The sequence below is a fragment of the Clinocottus analis genome, unplaced genomic scaffold, assembly GCF_023055335.1.
Source record: "Clinocottus analis isolate CAN_PGR_092001 unplaced genomic scaffold, fCliAna1.0.p SCAF_8, whole genome shotgun sequence".
Taxonomy (NCBI): domain Eukaryota; kingdom Metazoa; phylum Chordata; class Actinopteri; order Perciformes; family Cottidae; genus Clinocottus; species Clinocottus analis.
The window spans coordinates 18,062,034-18,087,862 of NW_027176240.1; the positions used below are offsets into that span (position 1 = coordinate 18,062,034).

The 25,829-nt window shown below is 39.8% G+C and overlaps 1 protein-coding gene across 2 annotated transcripts in view; it reads right to left on the reverse strand.

Moving 5' to 3' along the window:
* The window catches only part of LOC137779697 (gamma-aminobutyric acid receptor subunit pi), a 67,497-nt gene that overhangs the window by 19,137 nt on the left and 22,531 nt on the right, over positions 1–25,829 (reverse strand). For both annotated transcript variants that reach the window (XM_068567837.1, XM_068567836.1), the window contains exon 2: positions 19,444–19,533. In XM_068567837.1, the coding sequence (XP_068423938.1) occupies positions 19,444–19,496 (53 nt within the window). In that variant the 5' untranslated portion in view covers positions 19,497–19,533. The remainder of the gene's footprint in view (positions 1–19,443; positions 19,534–25,829) is intronic.

Genomic DNA, 25,829 nt, shown 5'->3' on the forward strand with positions numbered 1-25,829 from the left:
GCAACCCTCACCCTGCACGCACACACACACACACATGCACCCGCACAAACAAACAACACTGATATTTATGTACTGTAGGGTCCCCCGCCCACCCCTGATAAAAGTGCAGCCTGCGGAGTGCACCGTTTCCCAGGATGCACGCTGACAGCACCTGACACACCTGCCCACCGGGCTGCCTATCAAGAATAACAAAATGACACGTCGAATGCCCTCAACTGAGCTGTGGAGGGCCTCTGCCATACTAAGTCACAAGCAGTCGCTTACTCTCAACACAATTGCAAAAAATATACAAATGCCTCCATATTAGCCGGTAGGAACTGTACTTTAGCTGCCATATTATATTGTATATTATACGGGAGAATATTTTAATGTACACTTGTAGTAAACTATGTAGTAAAGCATGACTATGTGTATATTTGTATAGGTCTTCTTGCAGAGTATGCAGCTCCGCCTAACTTCATGTGACGGCCCCAGCTGTGTTTCCGCCCACAAACTAAACACATGCAGGTTGCACTTAAAACGCCCAAGTGTGACTTTCTGCCCACGCAGATTGACGGCCTGTCCAGGGAGCCATTCCAAGACCCGTCGCATTCCAAGATGGACTCCGGGCCCGCTCACAACCTCAAACGGAGAAAGCGGCATCCGTCAAATGCATGGACCAGCGCATCGTTTTTAACATTACATTTGGCGTTTATGTCAAGCTAATTAAGTACGTTATTAAACCCAGTCAGTGACAAGTACTCTCTTTTAAGCGCAGTCGTGAAAAAACAAGAGTGAAGGACACTGGACAGCGACACAAAAGGATGCAAGGTGATTTAAAGAACGTACGCAGACGATCAGTACTTCGACTACCAGCTGTGAGCCGCAGCTAATTTCTGAGGGCTTGACCTGTCGCGCTGCTTATAACAGTTCTACATTATCCGCTCAGACACATGACGCCGTGGATGTAAACAGCGTCTTGTAACAAGGTAATTGGCCGGTCTTTACCGATCGCTTCTTGCCCCCCCTGAACATGGTGGGAAGGAAGTGCCAGCAGGAGACAATGATTGCTGTGTCTCTTTCGGTTGCGATCAGAGTCTTCTGTTATTCTCGCTAATGAGCCCTTTGGTTTGCTTATTGTGCTTCTCTCACGTTCTTCAACTCTCTCTCTCTCTCTCTCTCTCTCTCTCTCTCTCTCTCTCTCTCTCTCTCTCTCTCTCTATCTCTCTCTCTCTCTCTCTCTCTCTCTTTCTCTCTCTCTCTCCGTAATAGCAATCAATGTTGGAGTTGCTTCACCATGCCACGATGGAGATAATTAGTCAAACTATTACGCCCGTCATATGACTGCTGGCTATACTGTATGAGAAATCAGCACGAAATTACCAGTAACACTATTATTACACAGCAGTCACCAAAGGAAGGAAGAAACTAGAAACAAATGGCTAATTGAATCGGGGCAGTGGCAGTATGGCATAATCCAATACTGTGTAGCTTGGAAGATTATTATTGCCACTAGTAAGAGGGGGATCCACCACAATAGCAAAACCATCATGGACTTTCTTAAAGTCACCACGGGGAACTTTCATTTTGTGTTATTGGCCCCTGTGGATAAAAGCGGCATTGTCTCCGAGCACCATACTCCCCATAGAAGACTTCTCAGCAATATGGGGTGAAGCTCTGCTCCTGGCCAGTCGGGGAGATGCCACTGGCAGTTGTGGAGCATTCCTCATCCCGCCGGAGCTTCCGATTGCATGTCAAAGGTGGCAGCAAATTGGATCCGGGGTGTAAAAGTCTGAGCTGGAGGAGTTTCTTACGTCTGATTTCGTTAGAATCGGTTGTGGTGGCACCGGTGGCAAGCATTAAGGGTAACTGAGACCGTTTCATAACCAGCGAGCAGTGGTCGAGCAGTGTTTGCTAATGACAGGACATATGGATGTAAAAATAATCATAAGTGAAACTGAAAAGACTGTAAAAGTGAAACGACCACTAAAAGCACAAAAATCTGTTTGGCCATATGCAATCTCCACCACCACAGCGCCTTTGTGCCGACGGGCACTACATTGTATGGCCTGGAGGCTTGTCTGATGCTTCTTGTGTTTTGATGGTCGATGCGTGGGTAGAGGAATAGGTTCAGACGGAGCAATACTGTACAGGGATCACAGGTTGGCTTGGAAGGACTCTACCCCTGTGGGGGGAATTCGCCTTTTCAGATCCTGTTTCATGACATAGCCTCCCCAGATACCATCCCCAGCCCCCACACTTACTCCTTATTCCCAATCTCTCAAGGCATCCGCCTGGGTAGCACTTGCACATTTCATAACAGATTAATTCATCTGAACACCACCCCTGCAGAGGGCTGAGTAACGCTCTCTATGGACCCCCTTCTCTCCCTCTGCCGCTCCGACTCCCAACTTGGCAGTTTGTTCAACTCCAACCTGCTCCTCACTCTTCCGTCATTGATTTATGTAACTCCCTGTTCCCCAAACGCTCTGCTGTAGGAATCCCCGCAGTCATTCGCATGCCACAAAAGGAGCACAACATGTGTGTTCTGTATGCGCACAGGGAGCAATTTGATTGGATATTCCCCTATTCAGGAGCGTGTGTAAATCAGCTGAGCATGGTGAAGTTTAATAAGGCTGCGTTTTTTTGTGGTGCCCCCAGAGCATGCACGGGTGCCCACGATGCATTTTCATGAGAAGAGTTTGATTTGTTGCAAGCAAATCAGTTCTATAGAGTCTACTTTTGGTCAAATTAGTTTTCTTTTTTACACATATTAGTAAATGGTAGAATTGGATTGGGATCTTTTCTGATTATGTGGGTTATGTCATTAAAATTTAAATAAGGTCATGTATGGAATAATGCACAACCTTAGTTGACCTACAAGGGCAGAGAATCAAGCTTATTCATAGTCATGTGTAGATAGAGACATTTGCTTTATATTTCCCAGCCGCAGATCAAATGAGAAATCACTTTGGTTCTCTCGTGGCTTCCGTGTACAGTAGGCCATATATCCGAGGAGGCCTTCTGTCTAGTGACAGGCTCTGCCGGAGAGAAAAGGTAGCACACAGCTTTAGCTTATTCCTCAAGGTGTGCCGGAAACGTTCCCCCCACACTGGATGCTTTGCCTGTCAGGTTGCATTAAGCCTCTTCTTTTCTTCTTTTTCGGAGAATATTTCTCTTCTTTTTTTTTTCCGCTGCTGTGAAATAGGATTTGAGGAAAGTCGCTGCTGCTCTCATAGACAGAGATTACTCTCTTGCTCATCAGGGACTTCCGAAACGTCCTCCGGCCCCTCGGCAGCAGCTTCGGGCTTGGAGATGCAGAGGCAGGCAACCAGGCAAATAAAAAAATGAACCTCCTCCTGAGTTCATGTCGCAAGCTTTCGTGGATAAAAGCAGCTGTTTCTCCTTTTCATGCTGTCCCAGGCAGATCCCTAAGCCCCTACACGTTGGAGAATAGAAGAACTCCCATCTGCCAAATACAGAACATTTACTGTCTTCATAAGCCCACTGAAGTTTGAATCTCAGAATGAAAATGGGAGCTGTGACATACAAAACATGTGACTATATTTCAGGCAAATCGGCAAGTGTTGATGATACATTTTGGCATGGTTCTGGCTTCTTGAGTCTCATATATATATATATATATATATATATATATATATATATATATATATATATATATATATATATATTCAGCTATTTTTTGGCTCATTTTGCTAATTTTTCACTGCGATTTACAGTATAAGTTATGCATCTGTATGGAAACGGCACAACCATGAAACAGAGAGAACGCAAGTCTAATTTGTTTTATGACTTATTTTGCAAAAAATGGAAAGAATATAATCTAGAATCTATGTTACCAATATTGGAGGAAAAAAAATAGAGCCTCTACTACATGCTACGTAGACCTTTTTACAACCTCTACTTACAGCCTCTCCTGTCCTCTGCTCAATGCACTGTGCTCAGTGGCCTTCAGTTTAGTCGCAGTTTTACAGAAATGTTGTCACGTGACGTGACTGTTGGTAACGAGTTCGTCACCACTTCCTAGTTGTACTGAGGAGGGCAGAATTAATTTTTTTTTTTTTTACAGTATCTAGTTAAAGATATTTGGAGCAAGATTTTAAATGAGACATGTAGAATAAAAGGACTTGACGAAATATCCCAAAGTTAAGTGTTTCTGGCGGAAGCGTTCCTCACACATGACGTGTCCAAGGACGTTGAAAATCTGGCAATAATTACATTTTTCATAGCTTCTGGCGATAATAAATGGTAGCTTTGGCAATTGTTCAGGGTTCAGAGAGTTAAAGAGAGAATGCCTGCGGTGCTATAATCTTGGCAAGTGAGTTGCAATTAACCAGCAAGAAGAAGAAGGAAAAAGATCATCACTGTCTTCCATTTGGCCTGGATTAGAAGGTTTAACAGGTTTTTCTGCTAAAGTACAATTGCTTAATCTTTACAGATATGGATGTAGCGTTTTTGTTCCTTCCATTATATTATTCTGACCTCATTTTCATTAATAATACATGCAGACCTGGAAACTCTGCCTGCATGTCTGATTTGTCAATGAAGTGCTCTGCTCCATCACCCCAAGCCAATTAAGATGAAGTATTGCTCACTTTGCACTATCAACTTGTCATGCTCTCTTGTGTCCACGCGGCGTTTAATCAATTACACCACCGGCACAATCAGAAATGTTCCTGTATCCTGACTCAGTACTGCGGCAAAACTGGATGGATTATTTGTGTGAGCTTTACAGCATGTCCGTGTGTCAATTGTGTTGTTAACGCGCATCAGCCGCTGCTTTTATGCTAGACTGCTCTCGTTTGTCCCTCAAGGAGCTGAAAAAGTTCTATCGGTTGGAGTATGTTGTTGGACTACTAAACTGCATCTTGAACAAAAAAAACAGAAGATTATTTTTTTTTAAATAGAGACATATGGCTGTCGCAGCAACAAGCAGTGCGTGGTTTGACAAAATGCTCTTCAGTGAGTTTCTCGGAGTGATTAAAAAGAGCTTTTGTTATCCCGCTGCGAGACAAATCCAGCAGGCATTAAATCAGTTGGCCTGCTTTCAGTCTAATGTTTATAGATCCAAACTCTTGCTCACCTCTCTTTGTGCACTAACAGTGAGTCTGAGAGTAAGCCGAAAGTAACGCACAGTCTCCTGAGTGGCTCAACTTCAGCGCTGTGGCTGGTTGTCATGCAGACGAGCAGGTCCCTTGCTGCTTCCCATCCATGCTAAAGAAAATGATGGCCGGCACTGCAAGATAATATAATTTTCTTCTGTCTGAAAAACACTGACGCAAATTTGAATGCCTTTTAGGAAAATGGTTTAAGTGACACAAAATAACTGAGACTTCCATAGTACAATATGTATGTAGATAGAATCATGAGGACAACGGCTGTGTGGGAACTGACGGAGCTCATTCCTTACCCGCTGGTTTTTATTAAAGACGGTGTCACACTTGCATGACAGCAATGTGAGAGAAGACTTCGAAAAGGTTTCATGAGTAGCCAAGAAATTTATCCAAGTTCCACATGCTCCTTCAGTGCAAAAATTAGAAAAATGTGAAAATATGCTTCTATGGATGCTAGTGCATCAACAGGACATTACTGATAGCAAAGACATCAAGGCTGCAACTAACGATTATTTTTTAGATTAATCGGATTTTTTTTTTTTTTTAAAGCATTCATTTGCAATCTTTTGTTACAAAAACAGACGTGACAGTGCAAATTCACAGTGCAAAAAATATTAGCAATGAAGAATTCATAAAAAATAAAAAAAAAACTCACAGCTTTACAGTGACTATGGCAACTGCCTATATACATAGTACATTATATGATCAAACATCAATCCATGTAAATATGTCCTCATGTTTCTTTTGTATTGATTTGAGCAAACGTGCAGGCTCATCACTCCACACAAAGCTGATGTTTTTGTCACTTTAGTTAAGCAGAAGCTTGAATGACAATTAAATCATATCCTTCATGCACATCATGATTTATTTGTCAACTCTCTTTCATTTGCAATCTGTTACGTGTTTTCATTTATTTTTGTGTCAATAAACCAACCTCTTGAGCCGTGAATTTCAGAATGTACGTGTAGACATTCACATCATGAAATTTAATTATGTCGGTGATCCCATGGTCTTTAATCTAACGTTGTATTGGAGAAGACCAAGACACCGGGTACTAAAGCAACACATACAACACACAAATGCAACATCGGCAGAAAGTAGTAAAAAAAATGCAAAGAGGTTTAAATTGGCAACGTATATATTATTTAAAAAACTATTTGAATTCACGGTTTGCACGTTGGTGTTTTCAAAATTGAAGTTCTTAAAAACGAACGTCAATCTTTTAGCTTAAACATCGGAAATAATCTAAAAATGTATGTCAACAGTTAGAAGGTAATCTAATCAAAATAAATGGACTAAAAGATTACAGTGAAGTTATTTTGACAGAAACTCAAGATCATCATGCCAAGACTGCGACCAACAAGATCCCAGTCTTTTCAACAACTTTCCATAAAGGAGGGGACGTATTTTATGCCTCCGAGGGTAATTTATAAGCACACTTGGTGTTTTCTTCCTGGCTATTACATGCAGAGTTAAATCATTTCTGAAAAACTAGTTATGAAGAAAAATGTAACCATCCAGACAGATCCCATCAGCGGGATAATTCACTGTTTTCTTGTCGACGCCAGAGTAACAAGCATGCTAATAGATGCCTCCACCAAACCGGTCCACACGTGGCATATTTAAAAAGTGTTTTTTTAAAAACTTTTTTACAGGGCTATAGTCACTATGTTTGAGCCAGAAATATCTGAAGAGCAACCATAAACCAACGTTTAAATTCCACCCGTAAAAGAGAGCATTAAATTAGGTCCGTAGTGTATTCCAGTTAGTCAAGCAGCATCAATAAAGTTGCTTTACGTCGAGCTGAAACATTATGGTCGGGAGAATGAATATATCTGCAGGGTAAGTTTAATACAAGTTTAATTATATTCTCAAAAAGCCGCCAACCTACTATCATTGTACCGATTATTTTTTTACCGATTACAACTGCATATTTTTTAATACATTTTTTTCAAAGCTTCGATGCATTCCTTATTGTGAACGATGTATCATCCCAGTTATGTGGTGCATTAACTTTGCACACCGAGAATAAACAGTGATGTGGAGGCCCATTCTAGTTTACCAGCTCATCAGCCAGAGGAATATAAACCTTCAGTCACTAGAAGGAAGACTCACATCTGCGATGCCATCGGGGTAAAGGGTTCTAAGGTATTGCATAGCGGTACACAAGTGACTGAGAGAGCAACAAGAAGGATACTGTGGAGGGAATTGGTATATTCTGAAATACCGCATAAAAGGTTTGAATAAAGTTGAGGATATTTAAAGTTTGAGAAGCTCAAGCTCTTGTGGATAAAATGTTCTTCGCAAATAAAGAGTTTGTGGCTTGCTTTTTAAGACATTTGTCCTTTCTCACAAAAGTTTAAACACAACAGTATTGGACAGTAAAGAATTACTTGGTAATATGTCATAAATGTCATGAAATTGCGGTAATCACATGAAAAAATGTGATTACAGCAATTACATGACATTTTTTAAAAAGCAGTGTTATTGGGAAGTTCATTATGGGTCTCACATTGTTTGTCTTTCCAGGATTTACCTTAGATTGATGGTTGATATCAGGTTAGTCCCTCTGCTTTAGACAGACTGGTCCAGTAGCTATTTGGAGCAGAGGCTTGAAGTGTGTGGGTAGCCCCGTGCCATCAGTGTATGAATGGGTGTGAACGGGTGGATGATGACACGTCGTGTAAAACTGCTTTGAGTGGTCGAGAGACTAGAAAAGCACTACACAAGTACAGGTCCATTTATCATTTACTAACTCAATGCGAGTCAGACTGACTGATCAACCAGATGCGAGCAGGAGCCAATCTTCCGGTGAATTTGAATGTTAATGCGCCCTGGCCTGACTGGATGACAAAAGTCCCAATGAAAAGACAAAAAGACAAGTGTAACCACGACCCTAAGTTCCACAATGCATCTATAACTGACTTTAAAATCTGAAGAAAATATTTTGTTTAATCTACTGGGATATTGGCGTAAACACAACTTGATACAAGAAAGGGTATTTTGATCAATTCAAGCCAGGCACGGACCAGGTTGGGCAATAAGCAGGTTAAGCTGGGAGAACAAAACTTCTGCCTTCAGCCAATGAGGCAAATGTCACACTGGTAATGTGCAAGTAACAACCCGAAACCATAGGCTGTTTGCTTGTGATGACGGAGGCTGAAACTCATGTAAGTCATACTTTGGGGGTTGATTAGTAAAGAAGGGACGTGACTTTTTCAATGAGTAACTTCAACGACTTCTTTTAGACCATAGCAAGAATATGCTTGGACTGATTATTCAATATTGAGTGAAACGGGAATGAAATGCCTCAGCTTGAACTTCCCATGCTCTAGGACAATTCAATTGCTGTGCTACTCTTGAACTTCATCCTGGCTTCATCAGCCTGTAAAGCTGCTTTGTATGCGACAACAGAACACAGCTATCAGCGTTTTGGCTTTTAGCCGTTAGAAAGAGCGGCTCAGTTGACGAGGGAGATACAAAGTCTCTGATCTTGAGTTTAGCTATCAGCGAACATCCCTCTTAAGGCGAGCGTGTACTTTCTTTATTGAATCTTCTTTTACACAAGCTCTAAGATTTTAAGAGCTCAAAGGAAAGCAAAAATAAGATCTTGGTTAGTATTAATTAGAATGACACTACAACGCGTTATCGTGGTAATAAGAGCTTCATCCCCAGCTCCAGCTTTGTAGTCTTGTAATATGAAATGGACCTCAGAGCTTTGGAGGAGCTCATGCACAGAAACTGTAAATACTGTACAGGCTTATTTCTTTAACTTTACAATGGGTACTAACTGGCTTATTTCAATTTCCAAGAAAGAAAAGAAAAAACACATTGAATACTTGGTATTTTGTCATCTAATGCTGTCAAAGAAATGTTGTGTTGAACTTCCCAGGTACACGTCTGAGATGAAAGTTTATAACTACTGGACTCAGTTAAAGATATGAAAAAATATGTATGTTGTATTCAATTCCCGCGAGCAAACATATGTCCAAATGCAGTTAGTGAAATACTCTATGGGAGCATCATAATTAATGTAAAAGAGAAAAAGGATAATTTGCAGATAAATCAAGAAATGACATTCAATTGCACGCAAGAAGCATTCGTATTAACAGTTGTGTCATGTATGAGTGATTTAGGGCAATCTGGGGAAAAAGGGAAAACAGTTCTTTGATTTCAAATCATTCAACATCAACAGGGGCAGGTCCTGGGTTTAATTGACCCACCGTCCCATCATAAGTAGTCTTACTCAGTTATTTTAGTACGTAACTTGCTCTGAGCGTAACATATTCACATGAATGCTGATTGGTTACAAAACGTTAAAGATTTAAAGTAGTTAGAGAAGAAGTTAGAGTTTCAGCATTAGATACAAAAATGTTCTTGCATGAAGACATTTTGTTTTAATCTTCAACGCCAATGATTGCTTAATGCCTTCGTCCTACAGTATCTGCACAGGGCAATAGTATGGTTATGGTGAGAGAAAGGTTATGGTCATGGCAGATTAACTCCTGATGAAGTTTAGGCAGCACTTAATTAAGGTTTGGGAAAAAAGTTGAAAATAAGTAAACAATTATTGCAGCTGGTGTCCCACAAGAAACTTAGAAACACGACTCGTCAACCTGACTATCAAAATGACTACCGGCACACCATTTCCTACATTGGCCCTGGACATATTACAGTTGTGAGGTGCTGAGTTGTCCAATATGAACAGAGTTCCCTGGGATAATAGGATGTATGGTGATCCAGCAGCCAGGAAAGTAAAGTCAGAAAAAGGATCAGGCATGCTAATTAAATTCACAAAATTTAAATGACTTTTATGGTTGAAACGTCTAAAGACTTATAATCTTGTGCCCCAAAAACATCTGTCATCTGCAGCAGGGAGTGAAACGAACTCCTCATGCAAATTTAATATCATATCATTTGTGAAAGAAGACTCAGCTTGGAGGAATATGTTTAACCCTGTCGAGAAAGGACAAAAAAGCATTTTCTCTTTCACAAATCAGAGCTGTGGTTAAGTGTTTTGTATTGTTCCCCAGTAATCTGTTTCGAGTTGCTCTCACAGAAATGAAGAGGTAAATGAACACATGCAGCAATTGCGTAGAATAATCAGGTCTCTAACGAGAAAATGTCTTGCAGAGGGAAAAAACAAAAGTGACAATCGTCTCATGAGAAACCGCTGTGAAAAGGGAAATGGCAGAGAAACCCAACAGAGACGAGATATCGCTCCAGATAGGGGAGCTACAATTAAACTTAATGAACATGAAAAACTGGTTTTCAGTTTGCTCTGCTGCAGAAAATGATAAATGATGGTTTTCAAAATAGGCGAGGAAAAGGGAACTTCTTACAGTCGCTGCAGGAAAGACAAAAGAGGATCTTGTCAAATTAAAAACAACCTCAATTGCCTCCTTATTTAACTCTGAAGACATATTTTTTGGTGAAAAAGCTCAAATGTTCTTGATTAAAGACCTCTTCTTTGACCTGTCTATGCAGTTCTTCAAGTGGAAGAAACTGTGGCTCTATTTGTAACACAATAACTCATCATAAACCTGGGAGCTTTTAAGTAAATCACTGGATATAGCGCAAAAGGCTATCTGGCGTTTCCATGACAACAGCTGCAATAACGGCAACAACTGTGGCTGCGTTTTTAACCCCCTTCAGTATGAGAGCTCAAGTCTGATTTTATGTGTGTTTTGGCTTTCAGTCGAGCATTAAATGGGCTGTGGCATCGCCTCCGAAGCGTCAGTGGTGTTATATTTTGGCAATCCTTGACAAGTGACATCAGCGTGAGCTGCCTCAAGCATTAAGTTGTCAGAAGAAGTCAAATTGAGCATCACTCTTCCAAATCAACGTGCCTACGCACATGTCGGAGTCCATTCTCAGTTTTTTTGTCTTTTTGTACAATCACCAGGAGCGTCACGGTTAAACAGACTTTCAAAGTCATTGTTTGATTCTGTATTGTTGGTGAAAAATAATATGCTTTTCCCAAAGCCAAATTTCCTTTTAATTAAACAACTTTAACAACTCATGAGAGACTTTTTAAACATAAATGACAACAAAAACACCACTTATTCCTCCTTTTAACGTAGAAAAAACAAAGTGCAGGGCATAATGATAATGATATGAACAGCCAATCATTTCTCCATGTTCCCTTTTGTGGAACATAAGACAATAGAGTTACGTAATCGTCTGAGCAGATGGGGTACGCTAATCTCTCCACTGACAATCAATACAAACTAAAAAAAAGCTGACATAAAATAGATTTCTATACAGGACTAAGTCATGTCTCCCCAGTAAAGGCAAGAAAAAGCAAACTGTAAGCCTTTAATCTGCCTGTAATAGGCTTCAGAAAAAAATTGTTATCCATGCTTTCTGTAACCGGTGCTGTCTAACCATCGCTTCTTACATGCAGTCCGATGGCGTTACTTCATGTTATAAAGCCTCTATTGAATAGGATTAAAATAGAAATCAAGCTTGACCACTTTGATGCTGCTGCCTGGGTTTATACATGGCTTGCAGAGGAATGCAGTTACGTTTAGTTACACAATTTAGAGTAGATGCATTTTACAGCGTGTGGTTGTTTTAACAAAGACAATATCAGATAATTGGACTGAATGGAAAACTTTATTTAGATACTGATTGACTGCATTGTGGATTGTCTCGATCAGCATTAAACCCTCCATCAAACATATCTAGCTAAATTTATAACAGGAAAATCAACATGCACAAAAATAAATGTGTGTTGGCTGCACCATTGTGATGATTTATTTGAAAATGTGTCTATTTTTAAAATGCAAAATATTTTTTCCGATTTCATCCTTTTTATTTTCTACTTTGTTTTTTTGACTCTGAAAGCTGCCAGGATTTTCTACAAGCGCTACAGGATCGTGAGAGGAGGTGGATCTCAGGCTGGAGTGACACTCGAGCACTTTCAATAACTGTCGTTATTGAATTTTGCTGCATTGTTGATATACCATATCCTCAATATGAAGCGAGACGTCGAGCTTTCCACTGAGTCCAGGCAAGGTGAGCCTTTTCCGCTGGGTGAAAGTGTGACTTCCTTGACCCTTTACAAGCGTTCGTTTGCTGCGAGGTGAGGGGTCTGGCAGATTTAGCATTGTCAAGGTCCTGGGGTGTCTTCAAAAAGTTGCTGGGTCAATAATATAGCCGTATGTATTGGGGAAAATGATTGTAGCCCATTTTTATTCCAATTGCAGAGGGCAAGCGGCGTTTCCTAATCACTAAATCACCGAAGCTATCAGGGCTCCAGAGCTGAACGTCTCATGCTGACAGGGTTGGCTGATGGGCTCCAGGCCATGATAAATCTACTTTCCTGGGGTCTTCATATCACGCAGCTAATATCAATTGCATACTTTGTTGTTTGTTACCACCGGCAATCATTGGTTTTCCATCATTACATTCCACAAGATTAGTTTACTAAATCAAACAAATATATATATATATATATATATATATATATATATATTGGAGAGAAGATTGGAGAGAAGATCAGAGAGAAGATTAGCGGACATCCAGGATTTGTTTTAAAGTTGAGAAGGTCAACAATCAGTTATCGTATCTCATCCATCTGGTAAAGTGCGTAGCAACATTTTTAAAGAACATTTTGCCTCATAATCTGGACATTGCAATCATATACAATAGCTCTATGAAAGACGGCTGCCATCCTTATGAACGAGGCAAATTATTTGTGCTACATCTTTCGCGTCATTCCCATCTGCGTATTGACTTTGCATGTAGTCTATTCACACGTCAAATTGGTGCTAACGCAACATTAGCGAAGGATCAACTGCATTTTTCCTGTCATCCTACCAACTGGGTTCCCTGTCGGTGTCACTTCAAGGGCTTTTGTCTTGCTGTGGGACACTTATTAAAAGCACCCAAGTCCACCTACTTTAAATGGAGACAAACTATTTATTGAGGTAATGTTTGCCAAAGGCTTTAATTTTAAGCATCATACACTATCAGGTACACTCTGTTAGTCATTTTGTAAGAGACAAACATAGATTTCCTCTGTTTATCTTTGTTGACACATTATACAAATTGCCTGCAACTTTACGAAAAGAATTATGACAATCTGTTCATTTCTTTTGTACAGAGACATAACATACATAACTAGAAAATTTCGCAAGAAATTTTGAAAGTGTGGCTACTACTGCCGTAAGACGTCGCAATATATAGCTTTTGTTTCTGACGCCCGTCTCTCCTCCAAAGCACTTGAGTTGGTTTGTGTGTTAAACTGATTGGCTGATATGAAGCACCTGTGTGCTGCCGTCGTCATGGTGACCAAGTGAGCGCCAGCAGACTGATTAGAGGCAGACTGGACTGTGGACTTAAGGAAATAAACTACTGAACGTCCTGAACACACGCAAACGTATATGAAATATCATATGACCTTATTAATGATCACAGTGTTGACAACTACACAATATAAAACACACGTAAACGTCTTTGTGTGTGTCTGTGTGTGTGTGTATGTGTCTGTTTGTGTGTGTGTGTTTGTGTGTCTGTTTGTGTTTGTTTGTTTGTGTATGTGTTTGTTTGTTTGTGTGTGTGTCTGTGTGTCTGTGTGTGTGAGACAAACAGACAGAGAGACAGAAGTCATCTGTGTTGTGTGCGTGTGTAAGTGTCTGTGTGTCTGTTAAACTGCCCTAACGAGAACACCTGTGGGTCGTTAGATCAAAGGTTGCCATGGTGATGACTTCAAAGGGACTTCCTTACGCTGAGCTTAATAGACCTAAATACTGTGGAACTCCTTTCAAACTATTTAAAAAAAATGGTACTTTAAAAGCCACTATTGCTTCGATATCGCATATTGAGCGTTAGGAAGACCTGATGAACAGATACTGTGACTGGCGAGTCTGTACGATAAAACATGTGTCTGTACGGGCGATTTACAAATCAGGTACGAGCTTCAGGGGAGACGTGGCTTTGGAGGGAGATTTAACATGGCGGCGGATGGCAGAGCGAGGTGGACTTGCTCTCACATTCAGTCCGATTTCAAGACGTCTGAGTCTGTTGGATTCCTATCGACCGCAGTTTATGACAGAAGACAAGATTTCCAACGTTTCTATCCAACAATGGTGTATGAAGAGTGAACATTGTGGGAGTAAAGACAAAATACGTTTTATTTTTTTAACAGTTTCTGTCGCTTCTTCTCACTCTGTTAATTGGCGCGCCACCCTCTACGAACGTTTCGTGAAATTTTTTTTATGTTTTTTGCATTTTTCGGGAAAACGTACGGGCGAATCTCTTAGAAAAGTCATACCTCACGATTCCCGCGCAAACCGCACGTTTCGATGTAATTTTTGCGCATGTGCTGGCAACGCTCTGGGAGGAGTAGTGGTTTGACTATAAGAAGAATAATAATAATAACTAGAAATTGCATTTCCTGTGGAAAATGCGTTGGAATGCAAAAAGCTGAAGCATAAAGCTGAAATATTTGAAAGAAATTGCTGAATGTAGCTGAAAATAGTGAAATATAGTTGAATAAAGCTTAAGTGTCTGTTAAACTGCCCTCATTCCAAGGGTTGCCATGGTGATGAATTCAAACATCGGCAGTTACAATTAAAACAGGTGAATCTATATGAAAATAGTGGAATATATATGAACATGTAAAGAAAACTACCTGATGAAAAATGTTGAAGCCCAAAAGCATTAAACTGAACTGTTGAAAATCCTTCTTGTTTAAATGTATAATTGGAAAAGTTGAAAGGAAAACTGCATCGTCTAATTACTGAACATAGTGAAATTTTGTTGAATAAAGCTTAAAAAAGCTTTAAAAAAGCTGAATATATTTGAAAATAACAAAACAACTGAATATATATGAAAATAGTGGAATATATATGAACATGTAAAGAAAACTACCTGATGAAAAGTGTTGAAGCCCAAAAGCATTAAACTGAACTGTTGAAAATCCTTGTTGTTTAAATGTATAATTGGAAAAGTTGAAAGGAAAACTGCATCATCTAAATACTGAACATAGTGAAATATTGTTGAATAAAGCTTAAAAAAGCTGAATATATTTGAAAATAACAAAACAGCTGAATATATATGAAAATAGTGGAATATATATATGAACAGATAGAGAAAGGGAGGGAGGGAGACAGAGAGAGAAGTCCTGTGTGTGTGTGCGTGTGTAAGTGTCTGTGTGTCTGTTGAACTGCCCTCATGTCAGAGGTTGCCATGGTGATGAATTCAAATATCGGCAGTTACAATTACTAACTGCCGATGATTACATGGAGTCAATGCTGGGAAACACCTATCCAAAAATCACCCAAAAAACATACTTAAAAAGCCCCAATTGCTTAGATATCGCATATGAAGCGTTAGGAAGACCTGATGAACAGATACTGTGACTGGTGAGTCTGTACGATAAAACATGTGTCTGTACGGGCGATTTACAAATCAGGTACGAGCTTCAGGGGAGACGTGGCTTTGGAGGGAGATTTAACATTGAAGCGGATGGCAGAGCGAGGTGGACTTGCTCTCACATTCAGTCCGATTACGAGACGTCTGAATGTGTTGGATTCCTATCGACCGCAGTTTATGACAGAAGACAAGATTTCCAACGTTTTGAGCTATAAATTATGCCCAAAGAGTACACGGTACGGAGTTTACGGCAAATTTAAAAAAAAAAAATCTTCAAGATCTGACGTGGGTCTGCCCTCTAACATGACATCACGTGCTCTGAGCTCCGCAACACACACTCATGCAAAAGAGAGAAAAGGCGGCAAAAAAACATAAAACTAAAACGCTGACAATTATGACAGTATAAAATATATCAATAAGTGGAGATATACGGTAATAGCTGAAAGTTTTGGCAACATTTTAAACTTGGAATGGTGTCTCTAGCTGAAAGCATGGCAGAGCCTTAGGCTTTTGGAGTTGAAGAAGTTTAAGCGGATTTTAAAACGTTTTTCCATTGGAAACCATTCATTTTTATTTTCATAAAAAGTTTAATAATTTAAATATTTGAAAAAATATGAAAAATGTAAAAGCGTAGAATAATAGCTGAACGTTTTGTCAACATTTGAAATTTGAAATTGTGTCTCTAGCTGAACGTATGAAGAACCTGTAAACGTTTGAAGTTGAAGATGATTTGAAGATTTCCCCATTGGGTCCCATTTTAAAAAAAATCATAAAAAGTTTAATAATTTAAAAATTTGAAAAGTCTGAAATTTGAAAAGGAAGTTGCACACGTGTGCTTAAGAAGCTGAATATTTGAATAATTGAACTTTTTTCTGTAGCTGAAAATATGAAGGAGTTGAAGAAGTCCAAAATACGTACGGAAGAAATAGAAGAATAATAATAACTAGAAATTGCATTTCCTGTGGAAAATGCGTTGGAATGCAAAAAGCTGAAGCATAAAGCTGAAATATTTGAAAGAAATTGCTGAATGTAGCTGAAAATAGTGAAATATAGTTGAATAAAGCTTAAGTGTCTGTTAAACTGCCCTCATTCCAAGGGTTGCCATGGTGATGAATTCAAACATCGGCAGTTACAATTAAAACAGGCGAATCTATATGAAAATAGAGGAATATATATGAACATGTAAAGAAAACTACCTGATGAAAAGTGTTGAAGCCCAAAAGCATTAAACTGAACTGTTGAAAATCCTTCTTGTTTAAATGTATAATTGGAAAAGTTGAAAGGAAAACTGCATCGTCTAATTACTGAACATAGTGAAATTTTGTTGAATAAAGCTTAAAAAAGCTTTAAAAAAGCTGAATATATTTGAAAATAACAAAACAACTGAATATATATGAAAATAGTGGAATATATATGAACATGTAAAGAAAACTACCTGATGAAAAGTGTTGAAGCCCAAAAGCATTAAACTGAACTGTTGAAAATCCTTCTTGTTTAAATGTATAATTGGAAAAGTTGAAAGGAAAACTGCATCATCTAAATACTGAACATAGTGAAATATTGTTGAATAAAGCTTAAAAAAGCTGAATATATTTGAAAATAACAAAACAGCTGAATATATATGAAAATAGTGGAATATATATATGAACAGATAGAGAAAGGGAGGGAGGGAGACAGAGAGAGAAGTCCTGTGTGTGTGTGTGCGTGTGTAAGTGTCTGTGTGTCTGTTGAACTGCCCTCATGTCAGAGGTTGCCATGGTGATGAATTCAAACATCGGCAGTTACAATTACTAACTGCCGATGATTATATGGAGTCAATGCTGGGAAACACCTATCCAAAAATCACCCAAAAAATATACTTAAAAAGCCCCAATTGCTTAGATATCGCATATGAAGCGTTAGGAAGACCTGATGAACAGATACTGTGACTGGCGAGTCTGTACGATAAAACATGTGTCTGTACGGGCGATTTACAAATCAGGTACGAGCTTCAGGGGAGACGTGGCTTTGGAGGGAGATTTAACATTGAAGCGGATGGCAGAGCGAGGTGGACTTGCTCTCACATTCAGTCCGATTACGAGACGTCTGAATGTGTTGGATTCCTATCGACCGCAGTTTATGACAGAAGACAAGATTTCCAACGTTTTGAGCTATAAATTATGCCCACAGAGTACACAGTACGGAGTTTACGGCAAATTTAAAAAAAAAAAATCTTCAAGATCTGACGTGGGTCTGCCCTCTAACATGACATCACGTGCTCTGAGCTCCGCAACACACACTCATGCAAAAGAGAGAAAAGGCGGCAAAAAAACATAAAACTAAAACGCTGACAATTATGACAGTATAAAATATATCAATAAGTGGAGATATACGGTAATAGCTGAAGGTTTTGGCAACATTTTAAACTTGGAATGGTGTCTCTAGCTGAAAGCATGGCAGAGCCTTAGGCTTTTGGAGCTGAAGAAGTTTAAGCGGATTTTAAAACGTTTTTCCATTGGAAACCATTCATTTTTATTTTCATAAAAAGTTTAATAATTTAAATATTTGAAAAAATATGAAAAATGTAAAAGCGTAGAATAATAGCTGAACGTTTTGTCAACATTTTAAATTTGAAATTGTGTCTCTAGCTGAACGTATGAAGAACCTGTAAACGTTTGAAGTTGAAGATGATTTGAAGATTTCCCCATTGGGTCCCATTTTAAAAAAAAACATAAAAAGTTTAATAATTTAAAAATTTGAAAAGTCTGAAATTTGAAAAGGAAGTTGCACACGTGTGCTTAAGAAGCTGAATATTTGAATAATTGAACTTTTTTCTGTAGCTGAAAATATGAAGGAGTTGAAGAAGTCCAAAATACGTACGGAAGAAATAGAAGAATAATAATAATAATAAGTTTTTTAAAGATTCGAAGAACAATAGTTGGAATGCTCGAAGCATTCCAACTAATAAGCCCGCAGGAGAACATGAAGTGTGCTTCCAGCATGGGGTCTCTGACCCCATGCGGCTGAAGCCACACTTAACTAACAATGCTTTGGGAAAAAAATAACACTTCGCTATGGTTGTTTCTTACAGTAGTTTGGTCTTCCTAAGGGACCCCAGTTGGTTATCCGTGTGGTTCAAATATGTTGGTAAGATAAAAATTAAAGATAGATTTTTACATGAAAAATGAAGTTATTTTACTAATTGAAAAAGGACAGAGATGACTTGTACAAATGTATTTTCTTCAGGTGGCCTTGACTGACACGCATCAGTGTTTAATCTCCACAATGCAGTGACTACAGGGTCATTATACAATAGACGATTTACTCAAACCCAACAATGTTCATCAGAAAATGTGTCTGCCTCGGAATCTTTGAATGCTCACAGATTCATGAAATTAATTAATCTCTGGCATTAGGCAGTTACACTAAAAGAATGCATTTCGCAAATATACCAGTGTGGCATGCAACCCTCCAGCATGGTAACACCCGACACACCCGATTGTGCGCTGTACACAAAAACATCTTATGGCGGGATTCGGCGAGACCCCAGGGGGGTTTGCCTTATCTGAAATGTGCGAAGTGCATTCGCTGCTTTGAAAAAATAAACCGCGAGAAGCGGAGACGCTTCTCTTTCACGGTGACAGAAAAATGTGTACCAAAACATCCAATCATTCTCGCCGTGCGACCTCTGCAGGGATTATAACACCAACTGTATGCGACGACTGATACAAGTGGTGCTGGGTCCTGCTGGATCACTTTGAATGTGGCGATGAGATTTCAATGCTCTCTTGTCAGAGTATTGATGATCGAGGGGGGAAATGATACAACCAAGATAGACAAGATAGAGAGCGCCTCTGTTGGTGTTGCTGCAAATTAGAATGGGACGTGACTTGATTATGCACCCCGCCTGTTGAGACAGCTGTGTGTCTGCAGCTCCCAGCGGTTGCATAGCTGCAAGCACTCTCACCTGCTAATGAGAAGGATGGTGAACACAGTCCCTCCAGATACAGAGAGAGCCATGGCTGCCGACGAAGTGGAGACGCCAGGTGGAGTTTATCTGCGATAAAAAACACACAGAGGACAACAACATGCAATTTAGAGAGGGAGTGACAATGGCAGATTCAAGAAATATGGATTTTGTCCCTTTTACAAACCAAGGTCATTTGATGCATCTCAGGATGGATGTAAGATTGTACCAGTATCTTCCCCTCTTTCATGCTGAATCAGCTGGCACACATAACAGATAACCTGTGGCCTCCTTTTTCTTATTTCTACAGTTCCACAAATATTGATGTTGTCAGCCAGGTGACAATGGTTTTATCGCTGCTCCTGGTTTGGTTATCTCCGCTCGAGTACTGACAGGCTCGAGGGCCATTCTCTTAACAGCACAATGACCTCTTGTTACTGACTTTACCCAAAACCTGACACTCCAAGCTCCAAAAGTAATAAAGCATATTGCATTTCCTTCAAAGAAAGTCATCTTGTCTCCTACATCGCCATGCTCCCTCTCTCCATCTTTTTTAAAGATGAAAGCAGACAGAAAACCTCCAGAAACCAGAATGAGACCCGACTAATGTGGACGGCTCGCTGGGCCGTGAAAATATTTTATGTAGAGTTGAAAGTGAACTTCTGGGGCTGTGCCGTTAAAAGTGACGTTACAGTGGTGTCGTCTTAAAATACAGTAAGAGCCATGGTGGTCACACGGTACACTTTTTTGGTTACACAATACACAGTGTGTGGTCCTAAGACATCATCACTGACATCTGACAATGGATTTATCTACGCTGCCTTTAATATCTTTATGTAATCACGGTATAGTCTCTAAGCTGCTTTGGACAGATGCAGACCACAGTAACAAAACTATGTCACAGCTACATTTCCTGACATTAATTGTCAGTGCTGCGGCTCTGCACACCGCTAAATTAGGATTTGCATAAAGCAACTTTTTGTTTGTGTCTCTGCTGCCAACTTTGACACAGTCAAATGGACTGCAGTTAATAGCATGAGTGTCCCAGAAGAGGTGCAGAAAGAATGTTTCAAAGTTTTCAAATGCAGCACATAAGCTCATTCAACAGCAATGGGTTATATAACTTTGATTATGTAATATACTATCAGTGACTCGATTCATGTAAACTATGTGCATGCGATCTAACATTTATTTAAATGACCCAGATATACGTGCATCCACATTCAATCAAACCCTTCTTTATTTATTGGATTTATTTGGTATATATTTTTTCCCCTTGTGAGAGCTTTGCATTAAAAGTAATCACCCATGTAAGGACGCAGCCCAACAGTAGGCCAGTAAGCCAACCAGGAGAGCTAAATGAGTCATGCCATTATCACCATCATCTGAAATCATCTAAACTCCTTTCAAATTCACAGCTGCTGCTAAAGCAATATTATTGTGATGCCGTACATCAGGAGGAAAAAAAAAGATCAATCATCATACTTCGACTACGTGTGTTTCCTGGCTGACTTGCCACTCACACAAGGACTGAGCAAGTGACTGTGCATTTTACACCCCCAGAATGCACCACTTCTCAGTAATTTAAGCTCAGCGAAGGATGTTAAAAAAAACAAATATAACTGTGTTACTTTTGGACCAATGCACTGGAGACAGTGTGAACTCAAACAAGGGAAATGAGTGGGGTATTAAGTAATAAGTAGTTCCAGCATTTCTTTTAAGCGCAACACAAAATACATTTAGATTTGGTTCTGCTACAGCAATTGTGATGATTTGAACGTTAAATATTTCATTAACATGTATCAGACTTTCTGTTCATCTTCAACAGCACTTTATGCTTGGACCCCTACTGTAGACTGCCATTATATATGATAATAACGGTCGCATAAAGCAATAAAAGGATTCAATGATGCACTTCAGTGCATTACAGTGCAGAACCCGTCAAACCTGTCTCCTGCAAGATGACTTCCCCATACATCTCAACTGAATTTGATATTTTTCTCATATACTGGTTGCAGTTTAGACAGTTTGTAACGCGCGGGGAACATTGTCAATTGTCAACACAAACCAACTGAAAATACGCAAATCAACAGAATTGATTTGTAAACAGCGAAAGATTCTGGACTCTGTGAACAACTAAAGAGTTGAACTAATGACAAAATTCCCATCACAGCTCCTCTTGTCACAATGTTTGCACACAAATTGTTAGATCTGTTTGTTGTTAAGTTTGTGTCAATGTGTGTGTTTGTGTTGATGTGTGCGTGAGTGTGTGTGTTTGTGTGTGTGTGTGTGTGTGTGTGCGCGCAAGAGTGCGCATGTGTGTGTGTGTGTGTGCATTTGCCACAGTTAGTCAGTGAGAAGATCAGGTGGACAATAAATAAGAAAAAAACAATATTATCATTTATTTTTGGTTTTGTCACTTCACTGTAATTGAATTCATCTGTCACTGTCTGTGGTTAACGTCTTGAGACATGAATAAAGTAAACAAATTACGCACAGATTTGAGACCAGGCTTTGTTGCCTTATTTCACATTTACAGAACACAACCTCGGATCACAACACCTTTTGTAAACGCATATGGATGAAAAACCGTGCACATAAAAAGCTGGCTCTTGGCTATGGCTGTAGTCAAGGGGCGGCTGTAGCTCAGGGGGATGAGTGGTCGTCCCATTACCGGAAGGTAGCCGGTTCGATCCCACAGTTCACACGTCAAAGTGTCTCTGAGCATGACACTTAACCCCTCGTTGCTCCCCGGGCGCCTCACAGGGCAGCCCACTGCTCCTTCGTCAAGGATGGGTCAAATGCAGAGAAGAATTTCCTCAAGGGGATCAATAAAAGTGTATGTTCCTTTTTTTTCTCTTCTTTTTTCGTTTTCACCCTAATCTTCAAAGTAACAAATATTTGCTTACTTGTTATTTTAGAAGATGAAGCAGGGATTTATCAGCGGCCCAAGGTTAGGCAGTGCTCCAGATATTACATAGATAGCGCCACTCTTTAGCCAATGTTTCTCTTTTAAATCTGCTCTGGCGTCAGCACGAGCTCAGTGACCATCATGATGACGGACCCTCCAACGTGGGGGGATGGGGAACAGCCCTCCAAAATGAAGCCTGTCTTTCAGCTGTGACTCTTACCCCTGGCAGTTTGACTTTAAGCTGATTTGAAAAGGGCAGTAGGAAATATAAAAAAGATGCGTCAGGCAGAACTGACTCACTCCATATGATTCTCTGGCTTTTTTCTCCTTTTGTCGCTCTTTGAGGTTCTTATTCGAGGCTCAATGAGTCACGTCAATAACATGTCAACCTTTGTGGTCTTTGAGCTGCTGGCTCGTGCCGGCTTGTTCATGTTGAAGTGGCCTTCCATGCAGGAAAAACTTTGTTAATTTCATGGTTTTGATGAAATACAAGATAAAGTGACAACATGAAAAGAGTATTTTTGGCTAGTTAACCAAAGGTAGCCAGCAGGCACTGAAGCCCTCTACAACAGGAACACATGATATCATGTTTTTCAACAAACTGGTGTCTGGTTAGCTAACCATCCTTGTATGTGACATGCTAACACATTGCTTTTTGTCAAGCTAGTAATATTAGCATACCATGTGTTGAATGCAGATGCATTAATTAGCCAAAATATTTCAGCTAACCACACACACACACACACACACACACACACACACACACACACACACACACACACACACACACACACACACTGTTAAGGAAACTTGCCTGATAGGTCAATACGGCTTCCCTTGTTCCCCCATGTACTAATGTTTGCATAAATTAGACAAACACAGTTTACTCTGGGTAAGTATAGCAGCACTGCTGCAAAGCTGCAACAGGTCTTTCTCACAGCAGACATTTTGACATGTTGTACCTGGAGAGGCACAGGTGTTGAATTAATGATGCTTGATTTCCATGACAGTCTGGCCCTGCTGTTGAGGACGCTGCCTCACTGGCTTTACAGGGACACCATTCATTTCAATTCAATTCACTTTATTTTGTATAGCCCAAAATCACAAATTACAAATGTACACATACAATAATAAAACACATAATTAATGTCATCAGGTACACCAGTATTATATTCTTCCTGTGACAAATCAAACACACAAATCCAACTAAATCAAAATCAGAAACTATTTCTTTACACATACAAGGAATCTGGTTCGGTGATTTGTGTGGGACAACAAACATAGTGCAATAGAAAAATACATAATTTAAATGAAGAAAATATGAAACTCTGTTTCCAATGCAGATTTTGACAGCTTAACTCAGGGAAATAGCTCATACTGAGCATAAATCTGACAACAGTGCTCTTGTACAGGAGCCATTTCTGACTAAGCAAGTGATCGCTTTGGATGCATTTTGAGCACATTATTATCTGGTCTCCCGTACGAGCATCGGCCCAGCGCCATATCTGCCATAAGAGCTTTAGCTCCTCTGAGAACCACCTAGAGTGTGACACATCATAGTGTGCATCATGCACAACTGATATTAAAGCATTCTTTCTGGCAATGCACTCCCAATCTAGTTCAATTATGTTTGAGTTCTTTAGAGTACATCAGAGCAAAAATATCTCTTAAGGAATCACTAATGTGAGAGTGATGGAATAGATTAGTTTTATATATAAAATAGGGTATTCAACTAATGTTCAACAAGGTCCAGTTCGAGAAAATGTCCTCATGTAAAGGTCCGGTACATCAAAGTAATGTCCAACTTGTGCTATGATTTAGTCCCATGTGTATTGAAGGAGCCAGCAGTTCTTTCAACATCTGTATGAAGTCAACAACTGACTCTCAAATCAAGTAGAGAAGAACATTTTCAAATTTAACTGGATGAATTATAAATACTCTAATAAAAAATAAATATTCTTCTCCCATTTTAATTTCAAAAAGGCTGGATTTAATAATGAAAAAAAGACATTACTGAAAGGTATTGGAAAAAAAATAAAGTACAAATTTTACAAAAATAAATTTAAATAATTGTTTTTGACCTGTAGTTTTAAATTCAGTTAATTCAGGTGTCTAGTGATTTAGATTCTGTTCCTTCACTTTGGATATGAGTCGATACTTTTGCTCAAAAAGATTGTGCTTTGTCTCGTCGCAAAGCTTCACATTGCGCTTGTAATAATCTTCTGAACACATGAGACATGAGATTTTGAACTGCGTTTAAGAGGAATGAACATAAAAGAGTCTGGCTAAAGACTCTGGTCTCGCTGTCCACGTTTTTCTTTCTGGAGAGCGCCACGTGAAATAACTTCTCTCACTCTACTTCATCGACTTTTCCGCCTCTAATCCAGTCTCTTGCGTCTCTCCACTCAAGCTGCAAAGCTTATACGAATATGTCATTGGCCGAGTAGCATCATGTGATGTGATGTACATGCATGTGATTGGTCACTGGCCTGCTGGACGGGTGTCGTAAAGGCTGAATAAGCTGCACTGGTTAAAGCGCACTGTCAACTTTTATTAATTCTCAATTATCGATCGGTCATAGGTCCAGGGACCAGATACAACGACGTCTGGGTCCGGATCCTGACCTCGACACCTATTATTGACCCGTGAAATAGAGTAATAGAGTATTTCACTGTCTGGTAGACTATCTTCCTCTCTGTCATCAACTTATCTTAGTGAGGTTGTCATTAGAGAGAGAGAGAATCTCTAAGGTTCTTGCCACATGTCTACCCAACATTTCTTGTTATGTAAAAGTCACTTTACTCTGCGTACTCCCTGACTGAGATTCTCTCTGTCTCGCTTTCTTCCTGGCTCTGCCTCTTCCTCTCCCTTTCTAACACACCAAGGCAATGTCTCACAGAAACATTAGGGGCCCTATGGACTTTGTGGAGGCAGAGGCCTCTCCTCCCCTGTTTCATCCGTGGGTTTAGAAGTCTCTACGCAGGCTCTGAGTGACTTCTACTTCTCATCATCTCAGACAGGTCTCTGGTGTCCATCGGGCATTATTATTGGGATGCATCAGCAGTGTTGCCTCTCAAAGATACTGTACAGGGAGGAGATCAGCAGGCGTGCAATTACAGCAGTGGTGAGGGAGATGGGGAGGAAGAATCTGACAAGATGGAAAAGCCATAAAAATTGAAGTTGTAAGGATGGAGGGATTATGTTTAAAGGAATAGTTTTTTGGGAAATACCCTTGGCGGTATTTCCGTTCTTGCCAAGAGTGAAGAACGTTACAACTCTTGTACTGGTATGGTAAATATGAAGCTACAGGGTCCACGTGAATAGCTCACTAATGAACACTTATACACTTTCACAGACTCGTTTCTTTAGGGCCCTTGGTTCCGGAAGTGAAAGTCATATCTATTTTCCCCCATGTTACACAACAGCTGCCGCACTTCCATAGCACGAATAGACAGTGAAACTAGTCTGGTTTAAT